The following is a 15,856-nucleotide window of genomic DNA, read 5'->3' on the forward strand; positions in this document are numbered from 1 at the left end:
TAGTTTGTCTTTAAAATATCTTTACATAAAGCAACAGCGTCTCATCTAAAAAAAAAGGAAAAGAAAAAATGATATTGTTTCTCCACTGTTCAACAGTTGTATGTTACACAAAATGAACAACAACAACAACATAATTTTAAAAATTATCAACATTTCAAGTAAAAATGTAACGTAAGCCACTTACAGTGTTGAAAAAATATTACTATCGGGTAATTTCAAAGTGAGTGAAGGGCTGAGTTGAGTTGATGCATTATGTTACATTTTCCTATGTTGGGTTTTTGTGCAACGTGTAGTCTCAGAAACTCTCCTGTATGGGGAGAAAACTTAGTTATGGCGACACCTATTCAGTTTAGTTATCTAATAAATGGCATGATAGTTATTATTTACTCATTAATCAAATAATTAATGGGTTTATTATTTATTGAACTCGACTGGATTACTCTTACATATCTGTTTTCCAGTCTAGACAGCGAGGTAGATAAAATGTTAACGTTACTATAACGCAAATGCCTCCCATGTTCCTTTGCGGCACATAGGCGGTTTCTTATCAGCACCTTGCGTAGCCACTCTTCGCTTTAGGATCTTTGGTCTACCTAGTATCGTCAAATATCGCGTTAGCCGCCTCCCTATCTCTACGCAATGTGCCGTGCTGCTTCTAGCGGCGCTGGTGACAGTGCTGAAAGCTGTTGGGGTGAGTTTTTAATATTTTATCCCTTTTAGCAGAAGAATTTAAGCGTGTACTGGTAATATATCAATAATAGTTTTCTTTTTTGGTCAGTGAGTACTTAGAGGTGAATTGGTGAGTCAGCGCTTAGTCGTACGCACAGTTCGGGCCTGGGTGGGGGCTGCCTTGTTACAGCTCCACATAAATCACGCAAGGGCCGAGGAGTACAACGGCATGCTAGCTAACCGTAGTCGCTACTAGCTACTTAGCATTGCCAATGGCCTAGTTATGCTGTCGAAGGTATAAATAAACAGGCGCGTGATGTTTTTTCTAAGACGTATTAGAGTCTGGCGAAGAAACAGCACGTGTGTAAAATGAATGTGGTTTACTTTAGAGACAAAGATGGCATTTAAATAGAATTAAGCACGAGCCTTATATCTAGCTTCTTTGTTGTTCCGTCCTCGTGCCGTTAACGCCGATGATGTTATTATTGCGTTATCGACGTAAAGAAATGAATAAACTGAGTGTCTATATTTAACGTTGTTCTTGACTGGCAAGAAATTAAAATGTAAATAATTATAAGTACTTTTTAAAGAACTGTCCTGGTGTCGGCAGTCACTTTTGGCATTGTCTGTTCTTAACTCTATTGTCCGTTTAGCCTAAATAGCCCGTGTTGCAGGTTGGCGTGTGATACGATCCAGTTCTAAAAAACGTCTCCATTAAAATATGATTTCCAGTTTAAAAAAAATCTTTATAATCAGTACCAGCTAAATTAATACATAGAAAGTCTATATATTTTGACTAATGGCCGAAACCACATTAAACATTAATGTGAAAGAGAAGTCGAAATGCTATCTCTATGTACAGTGTACAACGTTGAACCGTTGCTTAATACCAGCAAACTTTATGTTCAAGGACTCCAAGCCGCACAGGAGTTAAGTCATCAGGTAATTACAAAAAAACTGAATGCGTTTTAGTTAAGTTAATGATGAAGAATTTCTTTAAGTGTTGCTAAAGACAGTGGAGTAGTAGCTGTTTACGACGATTAGCATCGGCGAATGTTAATCTGTCAGGTTCTGTTTGTCCACACAAGGTCAGTAAGACATCCTTAAATGTGATTGTGCGGGTTACTTTGCTTAATGAGCAAAACAGAACTAAAGGAACGAAGTTTTAACGAACTATATTTTAGTTTATTGTGTGTTTTGAAATCGACTGGTTAGACGTAACGTTCGCGATGGCGTTGCATACCGAAACGTGTTGGATCAGGCCATGTTGGCAGTTCCAGCTGAGGATAGCGGATTGCTGAGAAGTCACATGGTGGTTCCTGTCGGGGCGGTTGTTTTGTTTGCCCAGAGAAAAGACTGTCGTTTAATAAATGTCCAATCATAAGAGGTATCTTTCCCACTCGTGTTATTAAATAACAAATAGACAAAACTGTAGTTTGGTCCCAATTTAAATAATAAATAAATAAACAAAACAAAAAAAACATGGTTAAAACGGCCGATCGCTGCTAGTTGTGTCGTGAGTTGATTTTTTTTTTTTTTTTTTTTTTTCTCGTTTCCTGCGAAATAAAAAGCAGAAAAAATCGTAGATGCTACAGAAGCTGTCTTCGGTTCCTGGCTCATAACCTTTAATACACTTATGCAGTCAACCTTGTAGCAATCACATTTGAGCCTTTTAACAACGTCATATTCTAACCTAGTGGGATGTAAGAAGGGAGACATTGCAACATAGTCACAGCAGAATAGATATCATGTGTCCTTGGTTGGCTCAGCTATCTTGTTTTCAGAGCAGGGTATTTAGGTCAACAACATCCTGCTCTAGTGTGCTGTATGTTACTTGGAGTTTCTGGAAAAATGTTTTTTTTTTGGGGGGGGGTCATACACATGTTACAATGCTTTGTTTGATTGCCAGATTAGCCCCTCTGAAAATGTTTACAGTGGTGTGCATGCAGAACAACTGGGGGGCTGAATGATGAAGCAGAGGGCCTTGGTCTGAAATGTTGCCATAAATAACATAGCCTGAACTGACGGTATGCACAAGGACTTGTTGATCCAAAGTACTTGTCAGCTGCCTAGCATTGTATCTAGAGGCATTTGAGGAAAGCTTATTTTTGCACTTGAGTGCAGCTAAAGAATCAAATGTTCCCAAAAAACCTGAGGCTGCTGGTGCTTGGGGGTTTTTACTTGTTTTCATGTGACAGAATAGTTGTATTAGCTGACAGTGTAATTACATTTTTCTCTCTCACTACAGACTCATGGAGCCCTTGGGCCATTTTGTATTTAACCTAAATTTAGATCAGTGGAGTTGGTGATAAGTTTTCATCTAACCAGATCTTCTTTTTTTCTTCATCCCCCTTTAAACAGTATGAAGTGAAACCGAACTGAATTTTTGTACCATCCGCAACTGCTTCAAGTTCAGATCAAATCAAAGAAACTGAAGACAAACCTCCCAAAACAAAGTCAACACTGAAGAAGCGTGGGTGAAAAAGGATCACTTCAAGGATTTAAACGCAAGAAGTAACCAAATCCTGAAACGACCAAAGAATACGCACATCATCCCAACTGCGAAGTGGAAGAGAAGCAAACTTGCACCCAAGCATATTCTGAGAAGACCAGAGTTGATCTGAAACCAGAAGTTTGTGCCTACTCAACAGCTTTGACAAAGCACACGTCCCAACGCTGCTCCTAGCCCTCCTCATCCTCACTACACCGCCGACTCACCACCGGGGTGTGGAGTGGGCTGCTATCTGCTAGTTGTTGTTGTTGGTTTTTTTGTTTTGTTTTTTCCTTTTCCCCACTCCCATAGCTCCCTTCCCCAACTTAACCCTTTTTTTTTTTTCTCCTTTTTCCTGAGCAGTGTTTTTTGCACCTGCCTTTGCCTTTTTGTTTTATTTTTGCTCTAAATTTCCACCCCCCTTCTTTTTTTTATTTTTTACTTTATGCAACATCTAGAACTTGTGCCAGAAACTGTAACAAGTGTGCGTGTTCAACTGTGTGCGTGAAGAGGTCCACAAAAACTGCTAGTTCATCAAAATCCTGAGAGATACAAGACACAAGGCGACCAATAAAGGTAAGTCTCAAGTCAGTTAAAGCCCTTCATAGCGTGTTTTTGATGGCTGTAAATGTACTTCTGGTTATGTCACACATTTTGCTCATCATTACCTCTCTGTATTATTAGGTTTATTAGTGGTCTCTTTTGGATTTTAATATTCTTATAAAACTGGTATCTGATTCAGAATCTGCATTTGTTAGATGCACTACATGATTCACACATGCTTTAAAAACAGATTGTATAACACTTACCATTGCACTGTTTTGGGGCAGTATACCGAGGATGTTGTTTATTCATATTTCTTTTTTTCCCCTCAGTCACTAAAAACCAATGCGTTCTCATCTTTGTCAAAGTTATGGAAACTAAATTATTTATTTGTTTTGGATCTCATTTAAATTTCTCTTTGTAGGACAATATTTTAAGCTGTTGTTTGCAGCAGCCAATTCCAAGCTACCGCAGTGCTTGGTTAGACTTGAATCTTGCGTACTTATTGCTTTCTCCATGTGACATCACATCCTTTTGGTGGAGTGAGTGCAGGAAGTGATACTTGATGTAAAATTTTGATTTGATCTTAGTGACCTCTACATTGTCCTTTTGTTAAAGATAACTTTTCTGAAAATGTGAAAGAAGCCAGCACCACTGAGCCACCACCACCTCCAAATACTTGAAGTAGTCATTCAGTTTTGTTGGAAAATGATTTACTTGCCTTCCCTTACCTGATCCACACTCTTCCTATTTTGTCGTTCTCAGGCCATACCCCCCTCCTTTTTTTTGCCTTCTTCCCCCCCCTTTTGTATCCTCTCTGGGGATTAAAGCCTGCAGCTATTTTCCTTTTTGTTTGTGACACTTGGCACACTGGCTGACTTGCCTTACCTATTATGTTTGTTCCTCTCTTCACCCTTGCAGACATCCAGCGGTGTATCATTGGGTGGTTGCATAAGAATAGTATTTAACACTCAAGCAAAAAAATCCAACAAAAAACAAAAACCTATATCAAAGTTCAGCAAGTGCTCAAGCAAGTTTTGTTCAAGTTTATGGGAAAATATGGGCAGCCCCTGGAAAGGCTTTGTTGAGTTTACCTTGCCTGCGTCGCCACCCACCGCGTTTGTTAGCGCTGACCTGAGCAGCACCTCCCCTGTCGGACTCAGCCTGTCGCCATATGGCCGATCCGTAAGTTTCACCTTCCCACCTTTCTACGTGCCCCACCCCATCGAGCACCCATCCACCCACCTTGCCCCGCATCTTTGCTGTGAATGGCATAACTTCTTTCATCTTTTCAGGCTCCCAAGACTAGCCTCTACTCAGTTATTTTCTTGTAGGGTGAGGGGTGTTCTGCCAACTAGACGTTTGAAATTTGATGTAAACGAGCACTTTTAATTTTCGTTTTAAATCGTTTTTATTATTTTTATTTTATTTTATTTTTTTACATTGTACCCTCCCCGATTAATATTCAGACTGGTAAAAGGGAGGGCAGTGACTCAAGATGGACAATATTAACACTTTGACGTAACTACACACAAAATCCAGGACCACAGATGCATATGAAAGGTGGATACTTGTTGGTTCTCAGAACAACTGAAAATTTGATCTTAAGTAGATGGTATTTACAGTACTCATCCATCAGCACTGGACCAAAGCCCTTAATTCTCTTTGGGGATTCATGTACGTTTGCATTGTGTCATAAGGAGTCGTGATAGTTGCAGGACAGGGGCTAGCAAGAGGCTGCTCTGGGATCCCCTCCCTCTTCCCCCATTACTCATAATCCATCACCAACTTCCTGTCCACTGTAGATGCACCGCTCTTTGACCTGTCATTTGCATTTTCTGATTCTCCATCTTTACTTTGTTTTGTTTTTTTAATTGCAGCACTGTATTTAAATCATTCCCATGACCGTCTGTGCCAATAATGTGTTTTAGATATCTTTTTAGTGTTGCTTCCTCTGTAGATCCGTTCCTGTTTGAGTGTGCTCTAGTACTACCAGGGACTTGGTAGTGCTCCAAATATCGCTCCCTTCAACATTAAATTTTCAGGGTTGAGTGATCTGATGGGTTTTACTGCCTGCTATTGTTCCTGGTTTAAGTATTGGTGGTGGTTGTGATGACTATTATCTAGTCCATTGCTTTTTGTAGAACACGTCAGAATGTGGTGGGCCTAAAGGACTCTATAATACCTCAAAAGTTGAGTTATAAGTTCAGCAGGTTTTGTCTGAGATGATGGGAAACTGTAGGCAGAGTAAAAGCCAAACGTTCCATTTCTCTGCAGCATATCCCAGTCCTGTCCCCAGTGTCAGAAATGGAAAGAGGCTCCTCTGAACCTCCAGTGGCTCGCAACACTGGCTCTACCCCACATGCTTCTACTGGTCCCGTACCTATCCCACGTTCCTCCTCCGTCTCTTGCCATCCCCACCCAGGCAGTAAAAAACACAAGCGGACACCCTTGTATCAGAGATCAGTAAGGAGGCATATCTGATGGTGCCCACACTGACCTAACCACTCTGAGCTGCTGGTGTGTTGTGACTTTTGCTAACAGCATGGATGAAAACAAATGCCCCAAAGATTAACTAGGGTGCTGTGAAAGAGTTTTGACAAGTTTCTGGTGATATTGCCATGTAATCAGTAGTTGGTTAATGGATGGAAACACATTGAATGTTTGTCTAACCAGAACTGTGTGAAATTCTGCCACACTGCTGTAAATGGAGTGAGTCAAGTTCAGCTTCAGGTGCATGAGTGAAAAGGAAACCCTACTGTGTTATGTTCGTGGTCTAAGTTTGAAATCAGTGCGTCTTAGCCCCCAAAGATTCTCGTGTGGCTTTACTTGCTCACCCTGCCCCCTCCACACTTTCCCTGAAAGTGCTATACTTGCATGTTTGATTTTTCATTTCCTTTTTATTTATTTTGTTTTAGGTTGGCATCCAACACAGCTGCTGCATCCTAATTGTTAAACTACATGTTTATGTACTACTGGTAGCTTTCTTTTTAACACTTGCTTCTCTTCTTCTCTAGATGAGTTTTGACCCAGGCATGCTCCACAACAATGGGCACACCGCATATGCCAATGGCTCAGGGCCTGGCATTAGAGAGACTGGTGTGGTGGAGAAGCTCTTGACGTCCTATGGGTTTATCCAGTGCTCTGAACGTCAGGCTCGTCTCTTCTTCCACTGCTCCCAGTACAATGGCAACCTGCAGGAGCTTAAAATAGGAGGTGAGGGCGACTTACTGAAAAGAAACCTACTTGATTTCCTGCTGACTTTATTGAAACTTAGGTTGTATTTGTCATTTGAAGTTTGCTCATTTTCTTTTCTATTTGTTGTCCCTTTCTCTGTAGATGATGTAGAGTTTGAAGTTTCCTCTGACAGGCGCACTGGCAAGCCCATAGCAGTGAAGCTGCTTAAGATAAAGCCAGAAGTGCTGCCAGAGGAGCGCATTTCGGGCCAGGTGGGGCCAGACCTGCACGCCTATCCCTTTACTGTGCTGCATGGTTATATTCATCCAGTTAAGGAATACCATTTTATTTTTGGTTATGTCCTTGTCTGTCAGCTTAGCTTTTTTATTTTATTTTTTGGGGCAAGCAGTGTCATTCTTATAATTGTCAAGCTTGTCTCTCATCCTGATTTACAGTTTAAATGTAAACTAAAAACTGGCATGAGTGTCTGCTTGAGATGATGAATGTCTGAACAAATGTGTACGAATGAGATCATTTCTCACTTGACAACTCGATTCTGTATTTTATACAACAGCCAGTTTCCCAAGCACTTGGTATCATTGGTGATAAACATAACTACATGATGCCACTAACCTTGTTATTTGATGTAAACAAATGACTCAAATCTTCATTTAGAGCATTCATGCACCTGCATTTGTACAATTTGAGATTCAGGCATTTTATTCATCTCCTTTCCATAATTTTTTTTTTTTTTTTTATTTGGCTTTGTAGCTGTCTATTCAGCCCAATGAAACAGTGGTTTAATGGCTTCTACCTGTAATTTCCCCCCCTTACTGCAGGTTGTGTCATCAATCCCGTTGCATTTGGATGGAAAGTCTGCTCCTGGACAGGTGCCCACTGGCAGTGTCTGCTATGAAAGAAATGGGGTAAGATGGGTGGCATGGATTACACTTTGAGTCAGCAAGCTGCAGGGTGTTAATGTAATGGAGTGGGTTTCTTCTTTGAATTCTTCTCCTGTCCTCTGTAGTAGACTTTGTACAGAGGCAATTGGTTAACTTCATGCATCTTTTGTTTGAGTTTGATCAAATAAGCATTTAGCAATCTAACATGATTACTAATGAAAAAGGGCAGAAGCCAGTGTTTGTAGGTGTTGCTTTTAGTCAAATTAGGTGGCACTGAGTCAAAAGCCTTCAGCCTCCACAGCACATGGCAGTCTTTTCTTCACTCAGTTTCATTGTTGGTAGTTTTGAATATTACATAGTTCGAGTTATTAAGTGTTTTTTTTTTTTTTTTTGTTTTGTTTTTTTAAATCGGTGGTGTCTTTTCACAGGAAGTATTTTACCTTACATATACTCCTGATGACGTGGAGGGAAATATCCATTTGGACACGGGGGACAAAGTCAGCTTCTATATGGAGACCAATAAGCAGTAAGTGTGCAGCACTTGTAGCATAAATGCCATAAGCAGCTGTCACTGGGTGTTTAATGTTCATTCCTTTGTGGTTTTTCAGTACTGGTGCAGTCAGCGCTCGTAATATTCAGCTTGTGAAGAAAAAACAGATGAGGTGCCAGGGTGTAGTGTGTGCTACAAAGGTAAGATCCAATCAAAACACTTTTTTTTTTTTTTTTTTTTTTTTCCTTCCCCCTCTCCCCCCCCCCTCTCTAGTGGAATATCTTTGAAATTTGACAAGACAAAACAAATTGCCTCGAATAGTTGAGGAGTATTGGGTGAACTTTACGGTTTGTAAAGTTCGCTTGGATATCTAAAGCGTGTGTGGGGCTGTGCGATATGACTATAATCTCATATCCCGATATAAAGACATCTATCGTCCCGATAACGATATAAATCACAAAAATGTAACATTTTCTATAAATTCTGTGAATCTCGGGCAGCTCGTCTTGCGGGAAGTGTTTCCAGCTGCGCGTCATGTAGCTGGAGTCGAGTGTTTTAACCGATGCATGAAACTATACATTTTTAGACATAAGTTGTAAAGGCCGCCGTTTTCTTTGTGAGTATTTATTACACGGCGTGCTGCGGGGAAAAGCCTGTTCTAACGTTTGAGTCTAAGGTTTGTTTTTTTGTTTTTTTAGCACCTGGCGGCTCTTTTTAACTTCTCATCCATAAATAATCTGCTCTTTCACGTGATTCAGTTTATTTTGAAAAGTCTCAACAGGATCTTGAGCTTTATTGTGAAAGGTTTATGTGGAACATAAACAAGCAGACACGCGATGCTGTTACCGTCGTTGTTGCTAAGCACAACGCATAAAAACAGGCGCTTGTCCGTCCGTAGTGTGTTTTTATAAAATATAAGAGAAAGAGAGAACTTTAAGAAATTAATAAAGCCACTACAGTGACCATCAAAACGATGAGAAAAATATTGCCATAAACAATTTATTTTGCGACACCACGAAACAAACTATAGCGTAAAATGAAACGATAGACGTTTTTATATCGTCATCCGATATATATCGTTATATTGAACGTGTGTGTGTGTGTGTGAGACAATGCTGTCTAGTCACATACATGATTTGTCATGTTGTAGAATATAACAGTGGTTAGAAAAACAACTTAATTTTACCCTTGGCAGGCTTTTTTCCCTCTTCATTCGTTCCCAAGCTTTATTACAATTGCTCAACTATTGAAACGGGACCAACCTGTTATGCTGTGCCTTGTTTTCAATTTCAGGAGGCCTTTGGATTCATTGAAAGAGCAGATGTGGTGAAGGAAATCTTCTTTCACTACAGCGAATTCAAAGGTGATCTAGAGGCTCTTCAGGCTGGAGATGATGTGGAGTTCACCATCAAAGATAGAAATGTGAGTGCTACCTTTTAGGAATTTCAGTAGAACGTTTTGAAAATGTATCGCTCTACTTTTGGACTGTCTTTGTGTAACTCTTAAAGGACTTTGATTAATTTGTAACCTTCAATAGGGTAAAGAAGTAGCAACAGACGTGAGGCTCCTCCCTCAAGGAACCGTCATCTTTGAGGATATCAGCATTGAGCAGTTTGAAGGCACCGTTGTAAAGGTCATTCCCAAAGTCCCCACCAAGAACCAGGCAAGGAGATTCTGATAAACTTTATTTAGTAGAAGACAGTTTGTTGTTGTTAAAGGGAGCATGGACTACAACCCAAGAATTTAAAACAATTTTAACAGATATGTAAACTTTGTTTCCACAGAATGACCCTCTGCCCGGTCGTGTCAGTGTAAGGATGGGTTTCAATGACAAGGAACTGCCGTTTGGCGAGAAGGACACAAAGACCAAGGTGACTCTTTTGGAAGGAGACCACATACAATTCAACATCTCTACTGATCGCCGAGACAAGCTTGAGCGGGCTACCAACATCGAAATCTTGCCAGACACTTTCAAGTTCACCAAGGAGAATCGTGAAATGGTAGCTTGCAGAACAGCAGCTATAAATGGTTTTAATTATATATTATAGTACATTCATCACAGATGTTGATTATGGTGCATCATCATGTATTCTTTTAGGGGGTTATTGCAGCTATACGCGATGGCTTTGGATTCATTAAGTGTGTGGATCGGGATGCCAGGATGTTCTTTCACTTCAGTGAAGTCCTAGAGGAGGGCCAGCTTCATATCTCAGATGAAGTGGAGTTCACTGTTGTGCCTGTAGGTCCTGTTTATAAGCTTTTCAAAAAAGTATGTATTTTCTATTACCTAAGCAGGCACATTCAAGTTACTTTTAAGTAAAAATACTAATATAAATGTCATCCCTGCCAGGATATGCTGTCAGCTCAGAGAAACCATGCAGTGCGCATTAAGAAGCTTCCAAAAGGCACAGTGTCTTTCCATATCCAGTCTGAGCAACGTTTTGTGGGTGTAGTGGAAAAGGAAGTTGTTGGAAACACCGCCAAGAACATCAGTCCCACCAAGGGCAAGGAGAAGGTAACACCGCTTATAACTTAAATCATCCCCATTTATGACACAGCCCATTTCCCCTCATCTATCTGTATTTTCACACTGTTTTAGTTCTAATGTTCCTCTTTGCTTTCCTCCTTCAATGACTTCCTGTTCATGCTCCTTGTTGGTTAGAAAAAAGATAAGGTAGGACTGAGACCTTCTGCATGAAGCTACATGAAAGTGCATCACAATTAAAGACACTCCAGTTGTACAAACTATCGGTGTCGCAATTTGTTTTACTAACACATAATCTAAAGAAGCTTTTCATCACGTAAAGTCTAGAAATCCAAATGATCAAGTGAAGTGTTGTGGTGCTGAGACTTGCTGTCTGATAAATCTTTCTCTTGCTTTTAAAGGGTAAAGTTGTAGAAAAGGTTAGTCTTTGTTAACCTCTAACCCTCTGGTGTCCTTCACTTCATTAATTTACAGTGTGAGGTTTGATCATCATTTAACCCATGGAATCTGGAATTGAAGCTTCACTTTGTTGTAGGGCTGCACAAAAGCAATCAGAATGCTAGTGTTTTGTTTTGTTTTTGGGGGGGGGGGGTTCTCCTCCTTTTAGTGGTTGTCAGCCTGTTGTATTTAAAATGTGTGTGGTGTTCACGAACACAGTATCCTATTAAAACAGCGAGTTTTTGGTTCTTCCTAATAATTGTAAACTGCGCCCAGATTTTTGATTTTGTTTTAACAGTTCAATTAAGCGCTAATGGTTTTGCATTCAAAACGATGTACAGTAACTGAAATGGCAAACGATGGATTAAGAGCCATTTTCAGTCAAGTAACAGTGTTTAGTTTTTTATTATAAACTAGAGCAGTGAATAATTATGCAGCCCTAAATTGTAGGGTAAAGCTCAACACTGCTTGTAGTAGATTAGGTGTGTACTAACTAGGCTGCTACAGCATGATGCATTGCACACATTTATCTTTAATGCTTATGTAGGCTGTGTGCACAGAATTTTCTAATACACTAGTCATAAATGACTTGTTCTCTTTTAAATTGGTGACATTGCCAGCTTATGCTCATTTTGTTCAACTGTAGCATTGCGGAGACATTTGGCCAGCACTGCTAGTCTTAATTCAGTGGTCCCCAACCCCTGGGCCTCGGACCGGTACCGGTCCGTGAGTCGTTTGGTACCGGGCTGCGAGAGTTGAGGCTCAGGTGTGAAATGTATGGTTTTCAGGGTTTTTATCGGTTTTCAGCGTTATTTTGTTATTGTTAACTCGGTTTTCCTGGGTCTTTTCACGTGTGTTATGAATAAATCTTTTTATCGGTACCGGTACTAGTTTTATTTTGTTGTATTTATCTGCGACACCTTAAAGGCCGGTCCGTGAAAATATTGTCGGGCATAACCGGTCTGTGGCGCAAAAAAGGTTGGGGACCGTTGTCTTAATTGGAAAGATGATCCAAGTTTGATGTGTTGCTTTTATTGTAGGAGTCTGAGGAGGGAGTGATTGCATATGAAGACTGTGGAGTGAAGCTCACTGTGCCATACCATGCCAAGGACCTAGAGGGAGGAAGTCACCCACAGGTTGGGGACAAGGTAGTAACACTTGTTTATTTTGCTTGAGCACAAATATGGTTTCCACTATGTATTTAGCCTAATTAGTCCAGTTGAAAAAAAAAAAAAAAAGTCCTTTTGGAGGCATCTTTCCATAGCAAACAGTTGATGCTACAATTCATCTTTTGAAGGTTTGAAGTTTAGTTGTTGAAAGCTTAAAGCTTTTTTTTTTTTTTTTTTTTTTTTTTTTTTTTTTTCTCTCCATGCAACTTGTGTGTTTGTCCTCTAGGTGGAGTTCTCAATCAATGAAGTGAAGCGAACTGGCCAACAGAGTGCCGTCTCCATCCGGGTCCTCAACCGTAATGCCTCTGGTGCCAAGAGACTGCATGGATTTGTTGCTGCACTGAAAGATAACTTTGGTTTCATTGAGACAGCAAATCATGACCAGGAAGTGTTCTTTCACTACAGGTAATGATTTAAGTTTGAACACACCTCTGGGTTAGGGTATTCATTTATTAATGCCATGCAGATAACTCGCTTTAGTATCAAATTCTCAGACTTGTGCTTTTGTTTTTAGTGAAATGTGCGGAGACTTGGATAACTTGGATCTGGGAGACACAGTGGAATACAATCTCTCAAAGGGAAAAGGAAACAAAGTCAGTGCTGAAAAGGTCACCAAGGTTGCTGCAGGTATCAGTGATTCACTTCCAGTTGTTTTTGGTACATTTGTAATGTTTGACATTTTGTAGGTAGGAATGATTGCAAATAAAATCCACTGCTTTCCCGTCATAGTGAATGGAATTGGTGAAGATGTTGGTGGGACAGTGATGACAGGGAAAGTTATCCGTCCTATACGCAGTGTTGACCCCTCCCAGACTGAATACCAAGGACTTGTTGAGTTCTCAGAGGAAGGTTGGTATCCCATTATGACTACACATGTAAAACAGTTTATTTGTAGAAAGTAAAATTGATTCCTCCCCCTTTAATTTTCAGGCGGATCAAAAGTGCAGAATTATCCATTTGGAATCATGAGTATGGCAAACAAGTCTGATTGTTTGCAAAAAGGAGAACAGGTGAAGTTCCAGGTTTGCACAATAACCCAGACTGGACAGAAGATGGCCTGTAATGTGGTTCCGCAGCGTAGAGCCATGGTGGAGTGTGTTAAAGACCAGGTAGTGTTCAGTTTTTGTTTTTCCCTCTCCTCAATTGCATAATTAAAAAAAAAAAAAACACACTGGGTAGTAGGTGGACGTCATACTTTAAAACTCAAAATTGTGATTAATTCCCGCCCCCCTCCAGTTTGGCTTTATCACATACGAAGTTGGTGATAGCAAGAAGTTATTCTTCCATGTAAAAGAAGTGCAAGATGGTCTGGAGCTTCAGACTGGGGATGAAGTGGAGTTCTCAGTTGTCCTCAATCAACGCACAGGAAAATGTAGTGCCTGCAATGTACGCAGAGTCAGGTAAGAACTTGATCTTTAAATTTAGAACTGGACTGTGGCTGGTATGTTCAAACCAGTGGGCCTTCACATTGTTTGTTCATTGTGTTCCACTTGCAGTGAGGGGCCTAAACCAGTGGCGACTCCACGTCCTGACCGCCTGGTGAACAGACTGAAGAGTATCACGCTTGATGATGCCAGTGCTCCTCGCCTGGTCATTGTAAGGCAGCCTCGTGGTCCTGACAATTCAAAGGTATGATGAGATTATCAGATGGTGCCACATTTGAATTGTGCTAACCTGTAAGTTTGTATAGTCTTTTTAGAAATGACTTTGGCTAAAATGAATTTGGAGCCATCCATGTTACTGATCAGAATGAAGTATAATGAAATCATTTGCTACAGTGACTAAAAAAGACACTTGGCGAGCATTTCAGGGGTTTGATAGTTTTCCTTCTTAAAAAATTTTTTACAACTTTTTTTTTTTTTTTCTCTTTCCTTTTGTTTTAATCATAATTAAACTTATTCTGTCTTTACAGGGCTTCAATGTGGAGCGGAAGACTCGCCAGCCTGGTGTCATTGACTGAGCAATACAGGGCCTACCCCCATTTGGTGTTGGAGGGACGCTGTCGCCGAGAGCAGCAGCAGGGGATAAGGGAATTTAATTTGACACATGCTTGTACACAAACTCATCCGCAAAACATACGCACACATACAGTAATTGGCATGTGTAATCTTTGTCCCCAGTCTGCAGTGGAACTTTTCTTATTCCACAGTTCCCTGCTTCCCATGTATGATGTACTTGATACAGAGTTCCATGCTGCAGTGTACATGGGGACCTCTGAGTGTGTGCGTATGATGTATCCTAGAATTGATTAGTGTGTAATGGAGGTATTTGTTTCTAAGGGGCTTGTTCCCTCCAAGTCAGAGTGGTGACTGTGTGGCTGTCTACGTCCTGATTTTGTTCTTTGTCTGGAATTCTGCACCTGTAATCTGTCCGCTAGTTTGACTGGGCGAGTGACTGTTGGCATGTGTTTGAACCTCAGCTCCATATTCGTTCTTACTTTTTGCTCCCTTACCGATGGAAACGTAATAACTTCGCTATCAGGTTTCCACTCCTGTATGCTTTCCTACAAAACGCATAAAGCAAAGCTCCCTCCATAAGGAGGATCATATTTCTCATATGTGCAAGCTTAAACCGAGGATTCTTCTCTGCTCGTTTTTTTTGAGCAGTTTTTAATGCTTTATTGAAGTGGAAGCATGGCGCGTGTGTGATATATGTGAATGTCAAAGTAGTTAATCTAATGGGATTTACTTCCACCAGTCTGGAGTTTTGATGCCTTTTTGGTATTCACATGCTCCACTTCAGCATTCTTTTTCTTCCTCTTTTCCCTCTCCCCTCCCAGGTGCAGAATTCCTTGTGGCATCTTATATCTGCAGTTCTTTTTATACTTTTTTTTTTTTTTTTTTTTTTTTTTTTTTTCCCCCCCCATTTTGTTTGTTTGTTTCTTGCACATAATTTTGTTTTTTTTTTTTTTTTTTTTGTTTTTTTTTTTTTTTTTCTCCATCGAAACTTAATCTGCTAATATTAAGAATAAGGTGCCTAAAAACTGAAAGCAAAACGAAATAAACAAAAAAAAGAAAAAAAAAAAAAAAAATTTAGATGTGTCCTCTGATCCCAGCCAACCGCCAAAATATTCAGAACAATCTTAGGGTGGCTTTCTCTTAAAGTAGGAAAAATACTGATATGCATCCCAAACCTGTGGGTTGACGTATACTATACGTAATGTGTGCTGCTTTTTTTTTTTTTTTTTTTTTTTTTTTTTTTAAGTGGAATTTGGAAACTTCAAATATAACACAACCAATGTAACTTAAAGGAAAAGGGGTGAAGTATTAGAAATTCAGTTTTTAAGAAAAACTACATTAGAAATCAGGAGATCAGCTTGTGCACTCTGGAGATGAGCTGTTGTGCCACTGCACGTTAAGTTACAGTCAAAATTAATTTCTCTGGAGATCACCGGGTTTCAGTTGAACCGCGTACAGAGGTTCTCATGTACTTTTGTTAATGTTCTTGAATGAGACAATTGAATTAAAATTTTATGAAATTCACGAGCTGTTC

General features: G+C 40.0%; 1 protein-coding gene across 9 annotated transcripts; it reads left to right on the forward strand.

Moving 5' to 3' along the window:
• The first annotated feature begins 561 nt into the window (after positions 1 to 561).
• csde1 (cold shock domain containing E1, RNA-binding) lies at positions 562 to 15,846 on the forward strand. Of its 9 annotated transcripts, none has more exons than XM_040013656.1 (23): positions 562 to 691; positions 3,031 to 3,736; positions 4,625 to 4,888; positions 6,721 to 6,919; positions 7,043 to 7,209; positions 7,720 to 7,806; positions 8,211 to 8,308; positions 8,391 to 8,472; positions 9,566 to 9,694; positions 9,810 to 9,935; positions 10,057 to 10,272; positions 10,371 to 10,541; positions 10,623 to 10,787; positions 10,935 to 10,946; positions 11,159 to 11,176; positions 12,236 to 12,343; positions 12,591 to 12,769; positions 12,879 to 12,991; positions 13,094 to 13,213; positions 13,295 to 13,473; positions 13,601 to 13,764; positions 13,861 to 13,993; positions 14,277 to 15,846. In XM_040013656.1, exons 3-23 carry the CDS (start codon positions 4,763 to 4,765, stop codon positions 14,322 to 14,324), a joined length of 2,640 nt encoding a protein of 879 aa, XP_039869590.1. In that variant the 5' UTR covers positions 562 to 691; positions 3,031 to 3,736; positions 4,625 to 4,762; the 3' UTR covers positions 14,325 to 15,846. The 9 variants fall into 9 exon arrangements, with proteins under 9 accessions (XP_039869590.1, XP_039869586.1, XP_039869589.1 ...); XM_040013652.1 differs by lacking the exon at positions 4,625 to 4,888 and adding an exon at positions 5,981 to 6,169; XM_040013655.1 differs by lacking the exon at positions 4,625 to 4,888 and adding an exon at positions 5,981 to 6,169 and having other exon boundaries at positions 10,371 to 10,511.
• The last annotated feature ends 10 nt before the right edge of the window (positions 15,847 to 15,856 follow it).

Source organism: Simochromis diagramma, unplaced genomic scaffold (assembly GCF_900408965.1).
Source record: "Simochromis diagramma unplaced genomic scaffold, fSimDia1.1 OVJJ01000705.1, whole genome shotgun sequence".
NCBI classification, from domain to species: Eukaryota; Metazoa; Chordata; class Actinopteri; order Cichliformes; family Cichlidae; genus Simochromis; species Simochromis diagramma.

What these genes read in the sequence shown, in the direction of transcription:
- csde1 (XM_040013652.1), top strand. Translation starts at nt 6,011, where the DNA reads ATGGAAAGAGGCTCCTCTGAACCTCCAGTGGCTCGCAACACTGGCTCT. An exon ending in TCACCATCAAAGATAGAAAT is followed by an intron (nt 9,695 to 9,809) that starts GTGAGTGCTACC and finishes AACCTTCAATAG; the next exon opens with GGTAAAGAAGTAGCAACAGA. An exon ending in TGGAGTGTGTTAAAGACCAG is followed by an intron (nt 13,474 to 13,600) that starts GTAGTGTTCAGT and finishes GCCCCCCTCCAG; the next exon opens with TTTGGCTTTATCACATACGA.